Source organism: Cryptomeria japonica, chromosome 1 (assembly GCF_030272615.1).
Source record: "Cryptomeria japonica chromosome 1, Sugi_1.0, whole genome shotgun sequence".
Lineage (NCBI taxonomy): Eukaryota > Viridiplantae > Streptophyta > Pinopsida > Cupressales > Cupressaceae > Cryptomeria > Cryptomeria japonica.
In genome coordinates, this window is record NC_081405.1 from 42,506,954 (window position 1) to 42,523,558 (window position 16,605).

The 16,605-nt window shown below is 36.4% G+C and overlaps 1 protein-coding gene across 7 annotated transcripts in view; it reads left to right on the forward strand.

Annotated features, from left to right (window-relative positions):
• Window positions 1-707: 707 nt before the first annotated feature.
• The window catches only part of LOC131027394 (uncharacterized), a 186,795-nt gene continuing 170,897 nt past the window's right edge, over window positions 708-16,605 (forward strand). For 2 of the 7 annotated variants that reach the window (XM_059220423.1, XM_059220393.1), the window contains exons 1-3: window positions 1,193-1,215; window positions 1,337-1,454; window positions 2,390-2,473. In XM_059220423.1, coding sequence (XP_059076406.1) covers window positions 2,455-2,473 — 19 coding nt within the window. In that variant the 5' untranslated portion in view covers window positions 1,193-1,215; window positions 1,337-1,454; window positions 2,390-2,454. Of the gene's footprint in view, window positions 876-1,115; window positions 1,216-1,336; window positions 1,455-2,389; window positions 2,474-16,605 lie in introns of those variants that run through there. The other 5 variants (XM_057957436.2, XM_059220288.1, XM_059220316.1 and 2 more) reach the window with 5 other exon arrangements.

Here is a 16,605-nt window from a genome sequence, read left to right on the forward strand (position 1 = left end):
ACTTTTTGTGTCCCTACACTTTGGAAATCTATTTGTTTATGTATATTTGACTTGTAAGACCTGCACTCAAGTGAGAGAATCTACAACATATCTTGATTGTACTCATACCCTATTCAACAAATCTTTGAACAAGAATGAAGACACACAATGTGTAATGTAAATACAAGTGCAATACAAATTTATAAACATTTTGCATATTTGAATGTTGATGCAATGATTGATCTAGATATTTAAAAATGATATACAACTAATGCTTACAAATATTTTTTTATCCAAATGTTTTATAAATTATAACTTTCTCCTTTTTATACACCACCTTTCCATTACATTTAAAAATTTTATACACAAATTAACAAATAATAATGAACTAAAATCTGATTAATATAAAATTATATCTAATTTTGAATTTAAAAACCACCCTAACAATTTGATCTAAAATTTAAGTTATCTCAACAAAAGCAAAGAATTGAAGACTAGATCTCAATTCAAATTAAAAAGGTCTCAAGAAAAAAACTTAACAAAACACTTCACTTTAAAAAACATCATAACCAATAAAAAACTTTTCAATTTGCAAGTAACGATCTAAGCTTTTGTCCTCTTGAAAGTCACAAGGTAAGGGTCGATAATAAAGAAGAAAATAATTTTGTCCTTTTTATATTTAAAAGATTTAGTCGGGAAGTAATTAAATTCAAGTTCATAACTTTTGTTACATTAATTATAAAGAAAGATACAAACTGACTGTAACGCATGTTCTGATCGCCTTTTTATCATGTTTCGCTTTGGTCGCAGTTCAAATCTCCAACTTATTAAATCTCTTTGAAACAATTCAATTCAATTTAGTTAACAGGAGACCAGTTGGGGAGCACAAGTGCCAGGCAATTCTAATCCTCTCTGTCAATTCTTTTCTTGCACTTCAATTTTTTCACAAATTTAATTCAAAAGATTTCCTGTAATCAAAAGATCCCCTGCTTTTTATTTTTAACCTTTTACTGCAAGCGTGAACTGCAAGATTTTAATTATGTTAACCTAATTCATACAAACACTTAATTGAATATGTTTTCCAAACGAAAGAAATAGTTGTACGCCCATGCTTAAGATGCCAGTATAAATAAACTAGGTTTTGTGCATAATAATTGGCTGCGCTGTAACGATTTTTTAATTCACCTTGGCCTTCTATGGCTACGTGTCTGGCTTTAAATATAGCTTTCCTTAGCTGTAACTTGTTTTGATTTAGTTCCGCAAGGGTTTTGTACATATCCATTTTAGATTTATTTTTATTTGTGCTGTTGTTTCGGTTTGAGTGATCTTATGCATGCACTAAAACTGTTTGACACAGAACCGAAGATCATTTACTCCTCTGTGCTCCTGTAGTGGTGCGTTTTGGTAGAAATTTACGGCCTAGATCATATGCGAATGTCTCACACTTCAAATTGGTGTCTCGCTTGACAGGCTAGGTGAGCACTTAAGAAACTATGTTTATTATAAGAGTTAATTTTGACTAGCCAGTAGAGTAGAAAATGGCCTTCGTAGCTTTACTTTTTATGATGGTACAACATACATGTGCTTGAGTTTCAAGGGCCATGCTTTTCTGATTTGTCATCATTAAGTATTTTAGCAAAGGCTACACTGAGACTTTCAAAGATATACCTGCACGAGTAGATTGGCACCTGCAAAGGTGATGTTAACATCACTATTTCGATCGTAATAATTGAACACATTTGTTTTGATATTTTGCTTATTTATATGAATCCAAACTTGAAATTCTCATTGTCAATGGCATTTTGTTTGCTCACATTAGTATTTAATACATTCTTCTTTGCCTAGGCTAATGATTACTTACTTAAAATAGATACTGATGATTCCCATGCCTTCAAGGCATAAATTGAAAGTAATTCGCATATCATGCATGCTTAATAAACAGAAACACGTGTATATTAAAATGAAAAAAATCCAGAAGTGGAATCTGCAAGGCATAGTCGTTTTGATGGAATTTGTCAGCAAGCCTATAAATTTAACAAATTTTGAGGACAGAGCGTCAATTAGTTGCATAGCTCTGCTTAGAAAATGAAAATACGAATTTAAGCTTTACGTCTGAAAAATTGTATGTCATGGTAAGAAGGGCACGGGCAATTTGCAACATCAAATTGATATCGCAAGACTTAGAGGGAGGCACAAGTGTGTGCTATGCAGAACAATACTGGAGACATGACATGAAATTAAGATCAAGCATATCAAGATTAGATATTTATCTGTATAAATTATTTCCAGGCATACCATGCTTTTCCTAGAAAGGTAGCCGCATCTCTTTTAAGTTTTAACTAGTCTTCTACATAAGTTGTATTGTGGAGGCTGTTGATAACTTGATAAGATGATATCAACATGTTTGCAGATGGATGTACACAGTTAATAAGTTCGTTTGCCTAAGAAGGCTGGCTTAATCTGTTCATTAGCGCCATGAACTTGATGATGCCTAGTGAGTTTCTCATGTTTTTCTTGATAACCAGGCTTATTAGATAAAGGCTACTATTCCTTATCTTTCATAATCTTAACTATTTTAGCATGTTTGATGTTGGAAGATGTAATTTTAATGTGAGATTTTGACCTAAATGACTTCAATGTAATGCACTTCCTATACTTGGTTGGACAGTTCGAGAGTTGGTCTCGATGGTTATTAACCTGTTTCTTCATGGTAATGATATGGGTTTTGTTGATTTTGACTAAATGGATATTTTTTCATTGCATAATTTTTTTTTATTGAAAGAGGGTTGAGGGGATGGCTTGCATCTAATGTATCCAAGGCTAATCTCGAAGCATATTGCAAGAAAGGATTCTATCTAAAATGTGAAATTTAGCTGCCAGAATCTTAGGTCCTAATATGATAGAGAGCATAATGTAAAAGGAGAGCAGTTGTACTGTTGACACCAATTTTGGTATGCCAAGGTCTTGAGAGAGCTTTGACCAATCCTATTTTAAAAGTTTAGTGATAATGATGTTAAGGGCTGATCCTTTGTCCACCATGGCTCTTTTTATTAGGAATTTCTCTTTGAAACTAGCTCCATAAGCAGCATGAGATCCTCTTGATCCAATAAGTCATGGTCTAAAGGCATATTGTTGACGTTCAAGAAGAAATTGGTATATTGAGAGGTTTGAGTCGCATGTTTTAGAGATTGATTAGGCTGAATGGGCCTAATAAAGGTGGTTTGGATGATGAGATCCACATAAACTATCATTTTGAGGTTCTCGTAAGGGTCACCTATAGGCTGGCTGATTTTGTGAAGTGCAAGACTAATATTGATTATTGAAGATGTACAATCATCTATTTGGGGTTTCCTCTATTTGTATTTATTTTAAATAGTGAGAATGGTATCTAACATAGCTTGTCTTGGGTTGTTAGGAAGGTAGGTGTCATGACTATAGTTTTGGTAGAAACAACATCATTTGTGTGCTTCTAACTACTGTCATGCGCTGATCTGATTTTTTACTCCAGTGACGAAATTGTCTTACAAGTTGTAAGACTTCACAATTTCAAAATCGAACAATTCGCACCAACCATGAAGAATGGAAGATGTTATAATGAATTGTTTCCACTTTGTAAAAGTATTGAAATTTATGTTCAAAAGTGGAATGTTAAGGATTTTGTCTTTCTTTTAATTCCTTAGACAATATTCAATGCTATTAATGTATGCTCTCTAGTTATTTCTGATTATGAACTGAAACTTCTTTGTTTGCAGGTGGCTGTAGATAATATTTTTGATTTCGATATTTCTCCAGCATTCTTCACAGCACATATATATAGGCATTGCCTTGTAAGATCAAGGCATGCCTTGACCGGACATGTCTCATGACATGTCCGATCAAGACATGTCTTGAACAAGGGTGGTGCGTCTTCATAATGCAAACCGATAACTATCGGTTAATATAAATGCCGATACATAACAAATGATAATCGATGCCAATCGGTTTGTGATTTAATGCGGTTTGATTATCATTGTAACCGATAATGAATCTGTTAGTTTCTAATGCAATTTTAGTTATCATTAACTGACCACTAATCGGTTTATTCTTAATGCTATTTCATGGTAATCGATGGTAAATGCAACCCGATTATGGATCGGTATAAGAGCAAAAATATGTTAATACGATAACTATTGTAGTTATCATATGACAACACTAATTAGTGTTGTCATATGACAACTAGAATAGATATGCAGAACCGATTACAATCACATCATATAAATGAAATCACTGCATAGCAAATACGATCGAGATTAGTGTTGTCATATGACAACTAGAATAGATATGCAAAACCGATTACAATCACATCATATAAATGAAATCACTGCATAGCAAATATGATCATATCTCGATCGATGATAGAAATGCTTATAAAGATGATTATGATGTCTACCATAGCATGTAGATTTATCGATAGGATAGATGATTGAATGAGAGACTTCATTTATCTCTCATTCAATCATTTATCTTACCGAAGCTATTGTTTCAACACTCCCTCTTAGCTAGGGAAGATAAATGGAGATCTGTGTAAACATTGAAATAATCATCTAATTATATAGCATCACATTTCTCATAATAGAATGTATTACATGACCTCGTAATACAAAAGATCAAGTCACATATGCGCGTGACATGATGTATCACATAACACGTGATACATAAATATATCACATCATCTCATGATATAGAGATATCACTTAGCACGTGATATTAGTATCGCATAACACGCGATACCTTGGATATAAAATAATTTGAGAATATTGAATTCTCTTATATCCAGGTTATGGTATGTGCACTGACATTACGTCACATAATGTCTACCATAACATATCATGGCACATCCATGAGTCAAGATGATATCAAGTCAACATGATATCAACATTACAAGATCGTCACTTTGTAATGTTCAGTACAAGTGTTCATTATCAAAAAAATCGTCACCTCTTAGAAATGGACACAGGGGGAGGAGCCCATAAAGTCATAACACGACAAAAGAAATTTACACATTAAACATCTTATATATTAGTACAGATTATAAAGCAAATTACAATTCAATCATAGCAAGTCCTTTCCTGAAGTGTTCAACTTTTACTCTGGATAGAGGCTTGGTCAGTATGTCTGTTGTCTGGTCTCCTGTACTGATATACTGCAACTGAATCACATTCCTATCCACCATATCTCACATAGTGGTAAGGAATCTCTTTGTGTTTGGATCTATCATGAAATATAGGGTTCACGGAGAGTTTTATACAACTCTGGTTATCACAATGAATTATAGTAGGCTTCAGTGGCTCATTGAATAATCCCACAAATAGTTTTCTAAGCCATACAACTTCTTGTGCAGCCATGGAAGCTGCGATATATTCGGCCTCTGTAGAACTCTGAGCTATTGAAGACTGTTTCCTGCTAATCCAAGATATCATGGCTGAACCCAAACTGAAGCAGCATCCTAAGGTTCTTTTCCTGTCAGTCACACTTCCAGCCCAATCTGAATCAGTGAACCCATGAAGATCCAAATCAAATTTCTCATACTTGAGTCCATAGTTAAGAGTACCTTGAAGGTATCTCATAATATGTTTCACAGCCATAAGATGTATCTCCTTAGGTTCACACATGAACTGGCTCAAGGCATTTACTAGATAACAGATATCAGGTCTAGTATTGACCAAGTACATTAACGATCATTCATAAGGGATCTGATTTGGAGAGGTCATTCATAAGGGCTACATAGCTAGAAAATCCATGTTTGATTTTGAACAACCACTTGGATGAAACAACAAATTTCCCTTTTTGGCTTAGGAACAATTTCCCACACATCATTGTTAAGTATGGATGTATATTCTTCAGACATTGCATCTTTCCAAACTTGATGTTTAAGAGCTTCTGGTACACTAGAGGGTTCTGATTTGGAGAGATCATTCATAAGGGCTACATAGCTAGAAAATCTTAGGGGCCTCTTACTTTCTCTAAATGTCCTCGAAGGAGCTGAAAAGTCCCTTGCATCCTCCATTGTTTTGTGAGCCCATAGAGGTATTTTCTTAGGGATTTCTTGAGGAGGAATCTATACTTCATTTTCTTCTGAACACTCCCTCTGAATCTCAGGAGTGGGATCCTCTTCTAGGTCTGAAGATGGAGCATAGATTTCAGACTCGATAGAGTATTTAGCCCTTTTGAAGGCTATGTCTTCTTCAAATATAACATCTCTACTAAGTTCAATATTGCTATGTCCAGGTACAAAAATTCTGTAAGCTTTAGAGGTTTCACTATATCCAACAAAGATTCCTTTTCTTCCAGAGGGTTCTAGTTTTGTCCTTTTCTCTTTAGGTATGTGAAAGTAAACAGGGCAGCCAAATATTCTAAAGTGGATGATATCTGGCTTTATCCCGGTGAAGACTTCTTCAGGGGTCTTGTCTTCAATGTGGGAATGAGGACATCTATTTTGTATGTAAACAATAGTGTTGGAGGCTTCTGCCCAAAGGTGAGTTTCTAAGTTCTGATCAAGTGTTGGTAAACAGATTTGTCCTTCTTAAATACCTTTTAAAAATGACTCCCAAATGCCCAAATTGAAAGACAAAACAAGAACCAACAATTGAGTCACTTGCAATGGTGCACTCTCTGAATTTTGATATGAAAGTACAACTCCCTTTGTTGGATAAAAATATATATTTTCTGAATATGCTTTTAACCAGAAAGCAATAAAGGGATACTAACATCTACCCATAACCATGAAAGTAGATGTGAATAACAGATTTATAATGAAGTGAATGAAGGTAAGTAAAACACAGTTTAATTATCCACACCCACAAAAATACCCTTTCCAATAGATCAAAATGCTCTGGATGCTGATCGAGTCTCTCTCATGTCTCAAAGGACAAGGGGGATCAGAATACCTAGACAAAGGGTTAACAACAGATTTCTTTCCAAATACAAATTATCTTTGAAATCAAAGTTTCAGAATCAAATGCATATACATAGTTTGATGTAACAGAAAAGGCAATGAAAGGAAATTACAAAAGAGACATAGCTCATTGTAATCAAAAGAAAATATTGACAAATACACAGATCAACAAAATCTTCTTCATTCTATCAATGCCAAAATGTGAGCTCACAGATTCAACCCTTCTGAAAAACAAAACTGTACAGTCCAAAAAACAATGCTGCCCCCTTCTTTTTACAGCATAAAGATCCAACCAAAAAAAGAACCCTTGCCCTTTTCTTTAATTACATATATATAGCCTCTGAGACTTTTAGTTATCAATAACTGATTCTTGAAAAGATTATTAATTAATCTTTTCCTTTATCTTTTATCTTCTTCCCGACAATTCTTCTTTTTTTTTGCTTCAAATCTTTTATCCTCGATTCCCTTTTGAAAAATGTTTGAAGATAATTTAAATTAAACACATCTAATTATGTGTTGACAGGTGGACATATTTTTTTATATCTCCAGGGTAAGTTTATTATCTGGATCTCCATTTCAAAACAAAGTCTCCACCGCGAGTTTCTCATAATAATATTTTTCTCAGAAATTTGTATAGACCCATACTCAGAGATTAATAACTTTTGAACGGAATAACATTTTTCCAATCGCTTCGGTGAGAATTTCGAAAACTAGGTTTTCTAAAACATATCAAAAGTTCAGCGCAATCCAACGGTTAAGTCAATAGTTATGCCCCCCACACCGAGACTGATTTTTTTGTCTCAGAAAATCCGTGGTTACAGGTTGCATTGAAAACTATAAACAATATACATGCCAAAACTTGAACATGGATCACGACTTTGAGCTGTCATTTGAAAGAATGAGCTTTATTTTATGACAAAGCTCTCTTTATAATAGAGGAGGATTGTAACTCTTTAGATTTTTATAATACTGTGTGCTGCTGAACCAATTCTTTGAAAATGTTATCAACTGCTATCCTTTGTTATCAACATATGAATTAATAATTAAATCCATCTTTCAAAAAGCTGAATCTTCCTTTGTAACATGAAAATTGGACTTTGTATGTGTTAGTGTGGCTATCTCAAAAGTCATCCAAACACTTTTACTCTCAGCTCAATGATCATTTTAAAAAAAAAATATCCACACTCTAAACCTACAAATTTTGAACTTGCGAACCTTGAACCTTGAACCTGCGAGGTTCAAGCAAATGGTTCAAAAACACAAACTGTACCCACAGTATAATTCATTGATTTTTTTTTTTCCATTCCATTTTCCTGCACGTTAACCTTGAACCTGAACCAAAGAAGGTTCAATAGTTCAAGTTCAATGACCAAAAATTACAAAGCCCGCTCTAGTTGAATTCGAACTTTGAACTTGAACCCAAACTTTGAACTTTGAAAAGGTTCAAGGTTCAAGGTTCAAGCTCAATGACAATTGTTCTTTTGGGCTGCCATAGAAAAACCTGCATAACTTTTTACTGAGAGCTCCGTTTCTTATGAAATTTTAACTGTAGAATAAATGGGCCTATTAGAGCATAACCCAGAAATCATTTTTGCATAGGAGACATAAGACTTGAGATTTAATTGTTTGGGTATATGGGTAAGCAAAAATAAAACAATTAAAATCTATCAGCCGACATGGAGTTTGGCCATAAAAACTTCAGCATTAAAACATTAACAATATCTTATTTTTAGTTGATTATGAGGCTTTAGGTACGAGCAAAAATATAGGGGTAACATCAAGGAGCATGGCTTTGGCCGCTTCTACAATGGTTCTATTTTTCCTTTCAGCAACCCCATTTTGTTGGGGGTTGTGAGAAACAATGAACTCCCTTTTAATCCTAGCTTGTTTACAAAATTCCCTAAAGATGTCTTGAGGTATATTCCCTCCCATTATCAGTTCTTAGGACTTCTATTTTCTTTCCGGAAGAGTTTTCAGAGAGGGATTTGAATTCCTTAAATCTCTTGAGAATCTCTTCAGATTCTTTACGTTTAAGGAAGTAGATCCAGGTCTTCCTGGAGAAGTCATCAATGAATATTAGATAATAAAGGAACCCTCCTAATGATGGTACAAACATTGGCCCACATAGGTCAGAATGAACTAGTTTCAAAACATTGCTCGTTTTCCTAGAACTATTCTGAAAGGAACTCTTAGTATTTTTGCCTAGGGCACACCCCTTGCATGTACCAGAATGGTATTGTTTTAACTTAGGCAAACCAAATACTAATTTTTCCATTGAACATAAAGCACAAAAGTTTAAATGACCTAATCTTGTATGCCAAATTTCATTAGAATCTGCAATCTCATGAAGTAGGTTTAGGTTAGATTCAGTACATACCTTGTACAAATAGCCTTTTCTATGTCCTAGGGTTATAGCCTTCTTGATGGAAGAGTTTTGTGGCCATACTAGAACTTTACCATTCATGAAGTTTATTCTGTACCCATAGTCTTCAAGTGCAGATATGTAGATTAAGTTCCTCTTGATGCCAGGAACGAATAGGACTCCAGTGAGTTGGAGAGACATGCCTGTCTTCAGCTTAATGGTGCAGGTACCGATGCCTTTCACTGGATGTGCAGAGTCATCACCAATGGTTACTTCTTCATCAGTTTCTTCTAACATGGAATCCAATAATTCTCTATACCCAGTGATGTGTCTTGAAGACCCACTGTCAATGATCCAGGTGTTAGATTTATTGGATACTTGGCTAGAGAGGGCGGAGTGGAATACATGCTTCTCGAAGTCATATTCTTCCCTTTTCACTTTTGCAAATGTAGCTTGTTGTTTGATTCTATCGGAACATCTTGCTGCATAGTGTTCATATTGATCACACCTAAAGCACTGAATGTGAGAGTTGTCTTTCTTAGATGACCTTTTCTCATGTCGGTTCTTTCTCTTCTTGAAATGTTTCTTCTTGTTAGAGTTGGTATTTAGAACATGGAGATCTTCATCTATGTTCTTTTGCTTGATCCCCTTCTTATTTAACCTTGACTCCTCTTGAAGACAATCTGCTCTTAGCCTATCAAATTTCGGATAATTAGCCCTTGCACTAATGCCTTGGACGAATGTTTCCCATGTACTAGGCAACCCATCTAGAGCAATGAGCTGCTCATTGCTCTAGATCTCATATCCAAGCGTTGCCAGTTCATCCCTTAGTGCTGATATCCGCATAAAGTATGCATTGATTGACTCTCCTTTGTTCATACTTATATGATTTATTTCCCTCTTTAGAGCCAGGGTTCTACTTGCGTTGTTTATCTCGAATGCACTTTCGAGTGCTTTGAACATATGGTAGGCAGTCTCATGCTTTGTTATTTTTGGCATAATGTGATTTCTCACTCCATCGACTATGATCTTCATGTCTTATTCATTTCCCTCGATCCATGCTGATTTGTCAGGTTCATTCTCAGGTTCTTTAGATTCAACTCTTACAAATGATTCAACTTTATTCTCTTTTAGAATCATCTTAATTCTGAATTTCCATGCTGAGAAATTGTCGCCTCCAAGTCTATCCTCAAATTTGATAGCGTTAGCCATGGAAATGTGATGTCTATATCCTCGATTTGAACTTCTCAAATTTGAATGCCTTAGGTTCGATCAACCTTGCTCTGATACCATGTAAAAGTGTTCAAATTTATGTTCAAAAGTGGAATGTTAAGGATTTTGTCTTTCGTTTAATTCCTTACAATATTCAATGCTATTAATGTATGCTCTCTAGTTATTTCTGATTATGAACTGAAACTTCTTTGTTTGCAGGTGGCTGTAGATAATATTTTTCATTTCGATATTTCTCCAGCATTCTTCACGGCACATATATATAGGCATTGCCTTGTAAGATCAAGGCATGCCTTGACCGGACATGTCTCATGACATGTCCGATCAAGACATGTCTTGATCAAGGGTGGTGCCTCTTCATAATGCAAACCGATAACTATCGGTTAATATAAATGCCGATACATAACAAATGATAATCAATGCCAATCGGTTTGTGATTTAATGCGGTTTGATTATCATTGTAACCGATAATGAATCGGTTAGTTTCTAACAAAGAAACGGGACTCGGACTCGGCTCGGACTCGACAAGGCCGACTCGAACTCGGACTCGGGACTCGGCGTCAGACTTGGCTCCAGACTCGGCTGGACTCGGGAAAGTGAAAAACTCAAGAAATTTAGAGATTTTTAATGATTTAAAACTTGTTTCAGGCACCCTTTATTGAATACACCTTAAAGACACAATAACATCATCAAACTCGGCTCATTTGATTACATACACAAGTATACATCAATCACATAAGCATAAACGCAAATTGTAGCTGAAGGAAATAACAAACATAGATATATAAATATTGTCAAATGTATACAATATTACAAAACTCATGGAATAAAAAATCCATGTCATCATATGATCATCATCAAATGTTTCATACAAATACCAAAGGTAAATACAACTACAAGCCTATGGCTCAGAGGAGCCTGCACCCTCCGGCCCCGGCCCCCTGCGAAGGCGTCTAAGGTAGGTCCTGGATGATTCGACAGCCATAGCTGCTCCCCGTGACACCATGCCATGCTCACCAACATTAGGAACATCTGTGTCACTATCTGCCTCTGAATCTCCTGTCTGTGCTCGTGCTCTTCGCTCCTCCTCTACCATGGCTATAGTCTCAGCCTCTATATCTACCTGGTCGATCCAATCAGTGTCAGACTCGGAGCTTAAATTTTCCCTACTTCTATCAACGCAGTTTCCCCCCATATTTTTCAACGGGGGTTTGGGGGCAGTGCCCCTTGCACGCTCCCCCTTATTATTTAATAAAGGTGTCGGGTGTTATTTTTCTATTGGCTGACATGTTGTAATCCTAATTTTTCTCATTCTCAGGGGAAGGTTGTAGTGAACAAAGACGATACCATTCATTTAAAAAAAACTTTTTAAAAATGTATTTTTTTTGTAATTTTACTAACCCAGCCAGTAGCCGAGTTTGGGGCTCGGGACTCACTGAGTTTGGCGAGTTTGAGCCAAACTCGCCAACTCGGCGAGTCTGGCGAGTTTGCTCACCAGACTCGGACTCGCCGAGTTTAGGCGAGTCCGGGCGAGTCCCGTTTCTATGGTTTCTAATGCAATTTTAGTTATCATTAAGCAATCACTAATCGGTTTATTCTTAATGCTATTTCATGGTAATCGATGGTAAATGCAACCCGATTATGGATTGGTATAAGAGCAAAAATATGTTAATACGATAACTATTGTAGTTATCAAATGACAACACTAATTAGTGTTGTCATATGATAACTAGAATAGATATGCAGAACCAATTACAATCACAGCATATAAATGAAATCACTGCATAGCAAATACGATCATATCTCGATTGATGATAGAAATGCTTATAAAGATGATTATGATGTCTACCATTAGCATGTAGATTTATCGGTAGGATAGATGATTGAATGAGAGACTTCATTTATCTCTCATTCAATCATTTATCTTACCGAAGCTACATTGTTTCAACACACTTTCCAAGGTCAGCAATTTCACACTTGGTGACCAGCGACTTGCTAAGTATAAGGAATATTATCAAAAGGTGGTTTGGTTAACTTATGATATATTGTTAGGGAATGATTCATTAAGATTAGACAATGCGATTAATTAACTATGGGAAAGGTAGTGATTGAAGAAGGAAAGGGCACCTCTCGCAAACAATGCAACCGCTGAAAGGGTCATGACTGCCCACAATCAATCAAAGGATATAAAGGACCATTCTTGCATTCCAGAATGGGGCATCAAACCATTGAATCTTATCCTACAAAACACTTCATTCTGCAGATCGGTCACTTACTACAGTTGGGTCGCAATCAAAGTTACAGATCATTACAAACACAAGGATATATTAACAAGGAAATCATACCAATATAAGAGTCAGAAGTTCTATTATATCATATCGTGATAATTGGAAAGAATTCACTGCTCAGTTAACCGGAACAGATTTGTCTATTTTCTAAGGGTCATATCAGGTCTACCATCAGATACCCACAGTTATATCAGACTTCATATAAGGAGAGTTATATTAATGATATTAACATGTTGATGATACACCCCAGAAGTCTTCAGTATTTCAAAATATAAACTTAAGTATTCATTACGGAAATGTGGCTTAATTATTATTGACATAATATCTTCTTCTTTATATATGTGATCAACAACCAAAACTATTGTTAAATTAGACTGATTCTTTGAGTAAATCGAAGGTGACATAATAAATCCAAAAGGTTTACTGGTTATGTGCCCTGGTTGATACCTTAATCTATCAGTTTGGAAACAAAAACTAAGTGGTTGAAGAACGGGACATTACAACCACATTAATGAGCCTTATTGTGCCAACTACATTGTTGGTTGTGATTTTAATTGGATGTACGAATTTCTAGGGATCACTTATGATATTGTTGTTATTGTCATTGTTAATAGAGCTAGAAAGTGTGGCTGTATTTGAAATTTGATCATTGTTCTTATTTGTGTTGCTCTTCTTAGGATTGTTTGTTTATGAGATTGGGATTTAGTTCTTTCTTAGCATATTTCTCTTGCCATTTTCTTTTCAATCTTGATTAGTTTAAAGGGTTGATGCCATGCATTCTCAAGAGAGTAACAAAGAGCTTCCTATAATCTTAATTTGTTCCACCCCTATGAAACTTTCATATGTTATGTTTGTCTAGTCGTCTTGTTGTCCTTTTTGATTCTTAGCAAGATCATGGAATGAGGCTCTTGAAGACATTGATCTTTGTGGAAGAAAGGAAGCAACTCCAAAATTTGGCTAAGTTGTGAAGACAAAGTATGGGTGCTTGTATGGGAACATCAAAACCTTGGTGTTAGATATGTTGACAATGTTTAGATGTGCACATAAGAGAAGACACACGCCTCATTGTAGAGCAAGAAATGTTAGAAAATTTGAAGCTAGTGTTCCGACATGAACCAATAGAAAGGTGCTCACTTTAGTCAAATTGTCCTTGAAGACTTAGGCGTACACCATGGGATCAAGATACACTTGGGCAAAGGATCCAATATTTTTCAATATTTAGTTGTGTCTAGGAGATCAAGTATGCATTGTTGTAAAGGAGGAGATATTTTTGAAAATCTCAAGTCTAGTGCATGCATGTGCTCACTTAAGTAGCATTTCACACCTTGTAAAGAAACATGTATTCTCATTTAGGTTGCCTCTTAGAGGATTGGCTAGTGCTAAGAAAAGAAAAAGGCGCCACAATAGATAAATAGAGTGCAAGACAACTACAAAGTGTGCTTTAGAGAAACGACGGTCTTGTTAGTTTATAGGTGCAAGAGGAACATTTTAAGAAGTTCAAGTATAGGTACACGAGGGAGTATCAAGCCACAAGAGTGCGCCTCGTAATAAAAAGGGTTTAAAAACAAACCAATATATATTCTTGTATAAGTGCATCTTGGGAATTAGGTGCATGCCTATATATAGAGGTTGTTTTATGTGTTTGAATAACTTACACTTCAGATTATACACATGCCTATACAAAGAGATTAATACATGAACCAATTTGAGGGCGTGCATACCGGTTTAGTGTGCGTGAAACAACTTACATGCATGTGGGAGTAGAAAAAAGATAGATTCTAGGCTCATTAAACTTGTGCCTAGGGGGAATGGTATGCCTCGATATAGCACAATTAATTGCCACTTTTTGAATCTACAGGTGCATTTGAAGGCATGGATGCACACCAATATGACAAAACTTCTTTTTTCTTAGACACATGTAGAACCTTTGGTCTGCACTAATGTAAGCAAATATTTGATGTTAAATTTTTTATTGCCTAGTACTCAAAGGTGTTTACAAATAATGACGTGTGTCTCAATATGGATGTTCTTCTGAAAAAAATGGTTTTTAGGTGTGAACTTCATGAGAAGTGCACCCCCCAATAAGACTATAATATATTTAAAAAAAAAAATTCAATCTTCTAAGGATACTGAAGGATTTTCATATTGTAAATATTCACCCAAATACCCAATGTTGGTGCAATCCAAATGAACATCCACAATCAAACTATTGCCAAAATGAGGTTCAAACTAACCATACACTACAATTTGCAATTCACAAACTACAAATGGTATGTGTTAGGGGTCAATAACACATGTTAGTTTATAGGGGGGTTGGGTGTTTATGTTTTGTTATGTTTGAGTCGCCGAAAGGTTCCCGTGGGGTAGTTGGTAGTTAGTGACGGTTGGCAACTTGGCCACCGTTGAGCCTATAGATAGTATGGATGGAACTTGGGCAAGGTGGTATTGTATTGGCATATTTGAGAATTCAATAAAGATATCATTATTCTGTCATAGCTGTTTTATCATTGTTATTTATGCTTTGATATATATTAATGTTCTGTTACATGAATTGTTGGTACGTGTGTGATATCTCTGTTTATCTGTGAGTTTACCAACCTCACCGTAAGGACTAAACATTTTGGCGCCGTTGCCTGTATGAACCTAGAGATAACTATGGCCGTAGGCGGAAGGAATTAATGGGCCGGCCATTCAACCAACAATTAACTGTCATAGACAGTGACACACACGAAGAAAGTACCACGGAAGAGGCACGAGAGGATCAGTTGACGACAGACTTGGTAGAGTTGTGGGACGTGTCAGTCATGCAGTACGTGCAGAGGGAGGCTTAGGAAAGAGTCGTCTCTGAAGGCACGGTACATGGTGAACTCACTGTCAACACTCCCGTCTTTGATTTGCTCGGAAGTATTCCGAGGTTGCTCACTAGAAATCTGATTGCACACCAAGACTGAAGAGAAGAAACTGCACGGGAACTTTGTCGGCAACAAGTACTCGAAAGGTATGAAGAGTGGAACCGGAGGAAAGGGAGACAAGTCGACATTGTACCCCTGACACTTAATGCCCCTACGGCCAAACAAAGACAAACATACCACTACCACCGAAGGAGTAGACAATGGAACTGTACGAAGATCCCTTCGCATAAAAGAACAGGCCGAGCGTAGACAACGGCTAAGGGAAGTTTCTGACTCAAAGAGCCCTGAGGAACATAGCAGAAGTCAGAGTTTGAGTCGGAGTCGTAGCCGAGAGAGACAAAGACCGTGTACGTGGAAGGAGTTGGAGGAGGTCGCTAGAAACCTGCCACTTCTAGATGTAGTGGAGGAAGATCTCGCCGACCAAGGCCCACACTCGACGTCAAGTGAAGAAGACTCTGGAGGCGAGTCGTAGAGCAGCCCGTCAGAGTATTCTGAACAAGGAGAGGAGGCGGTATGGGATCTGCACGAAGAGATCGGCAATATTTTTGAAACGATATTATCCGGCATCAAGAATTCATCCTTGTTAGAGGAAACTAAAATAGAAGGGTCAGACCCAAAAACCCCGGGAAGGAGGGACTATAGGAATGAGGTTGACCAAAGCCCTGCGGACAGGGGTCCAACCAGGTCAAATGCGTACGGTACCTTCCAGACACATAATACCTTCCAGGCATATAATAACGTCCAAGTGCTACATAAAACCCTCCAGACAAAAACAATGGCACACACTCCAAAGAAACAAAAGCTTTCGAAATTACTGGGCGATGGGTCAGAGGATCCCGTACAACATTGTAAGACATGCGTGACCATTTGGGAGGCAAATGGCCAAGACGACCAGGATTA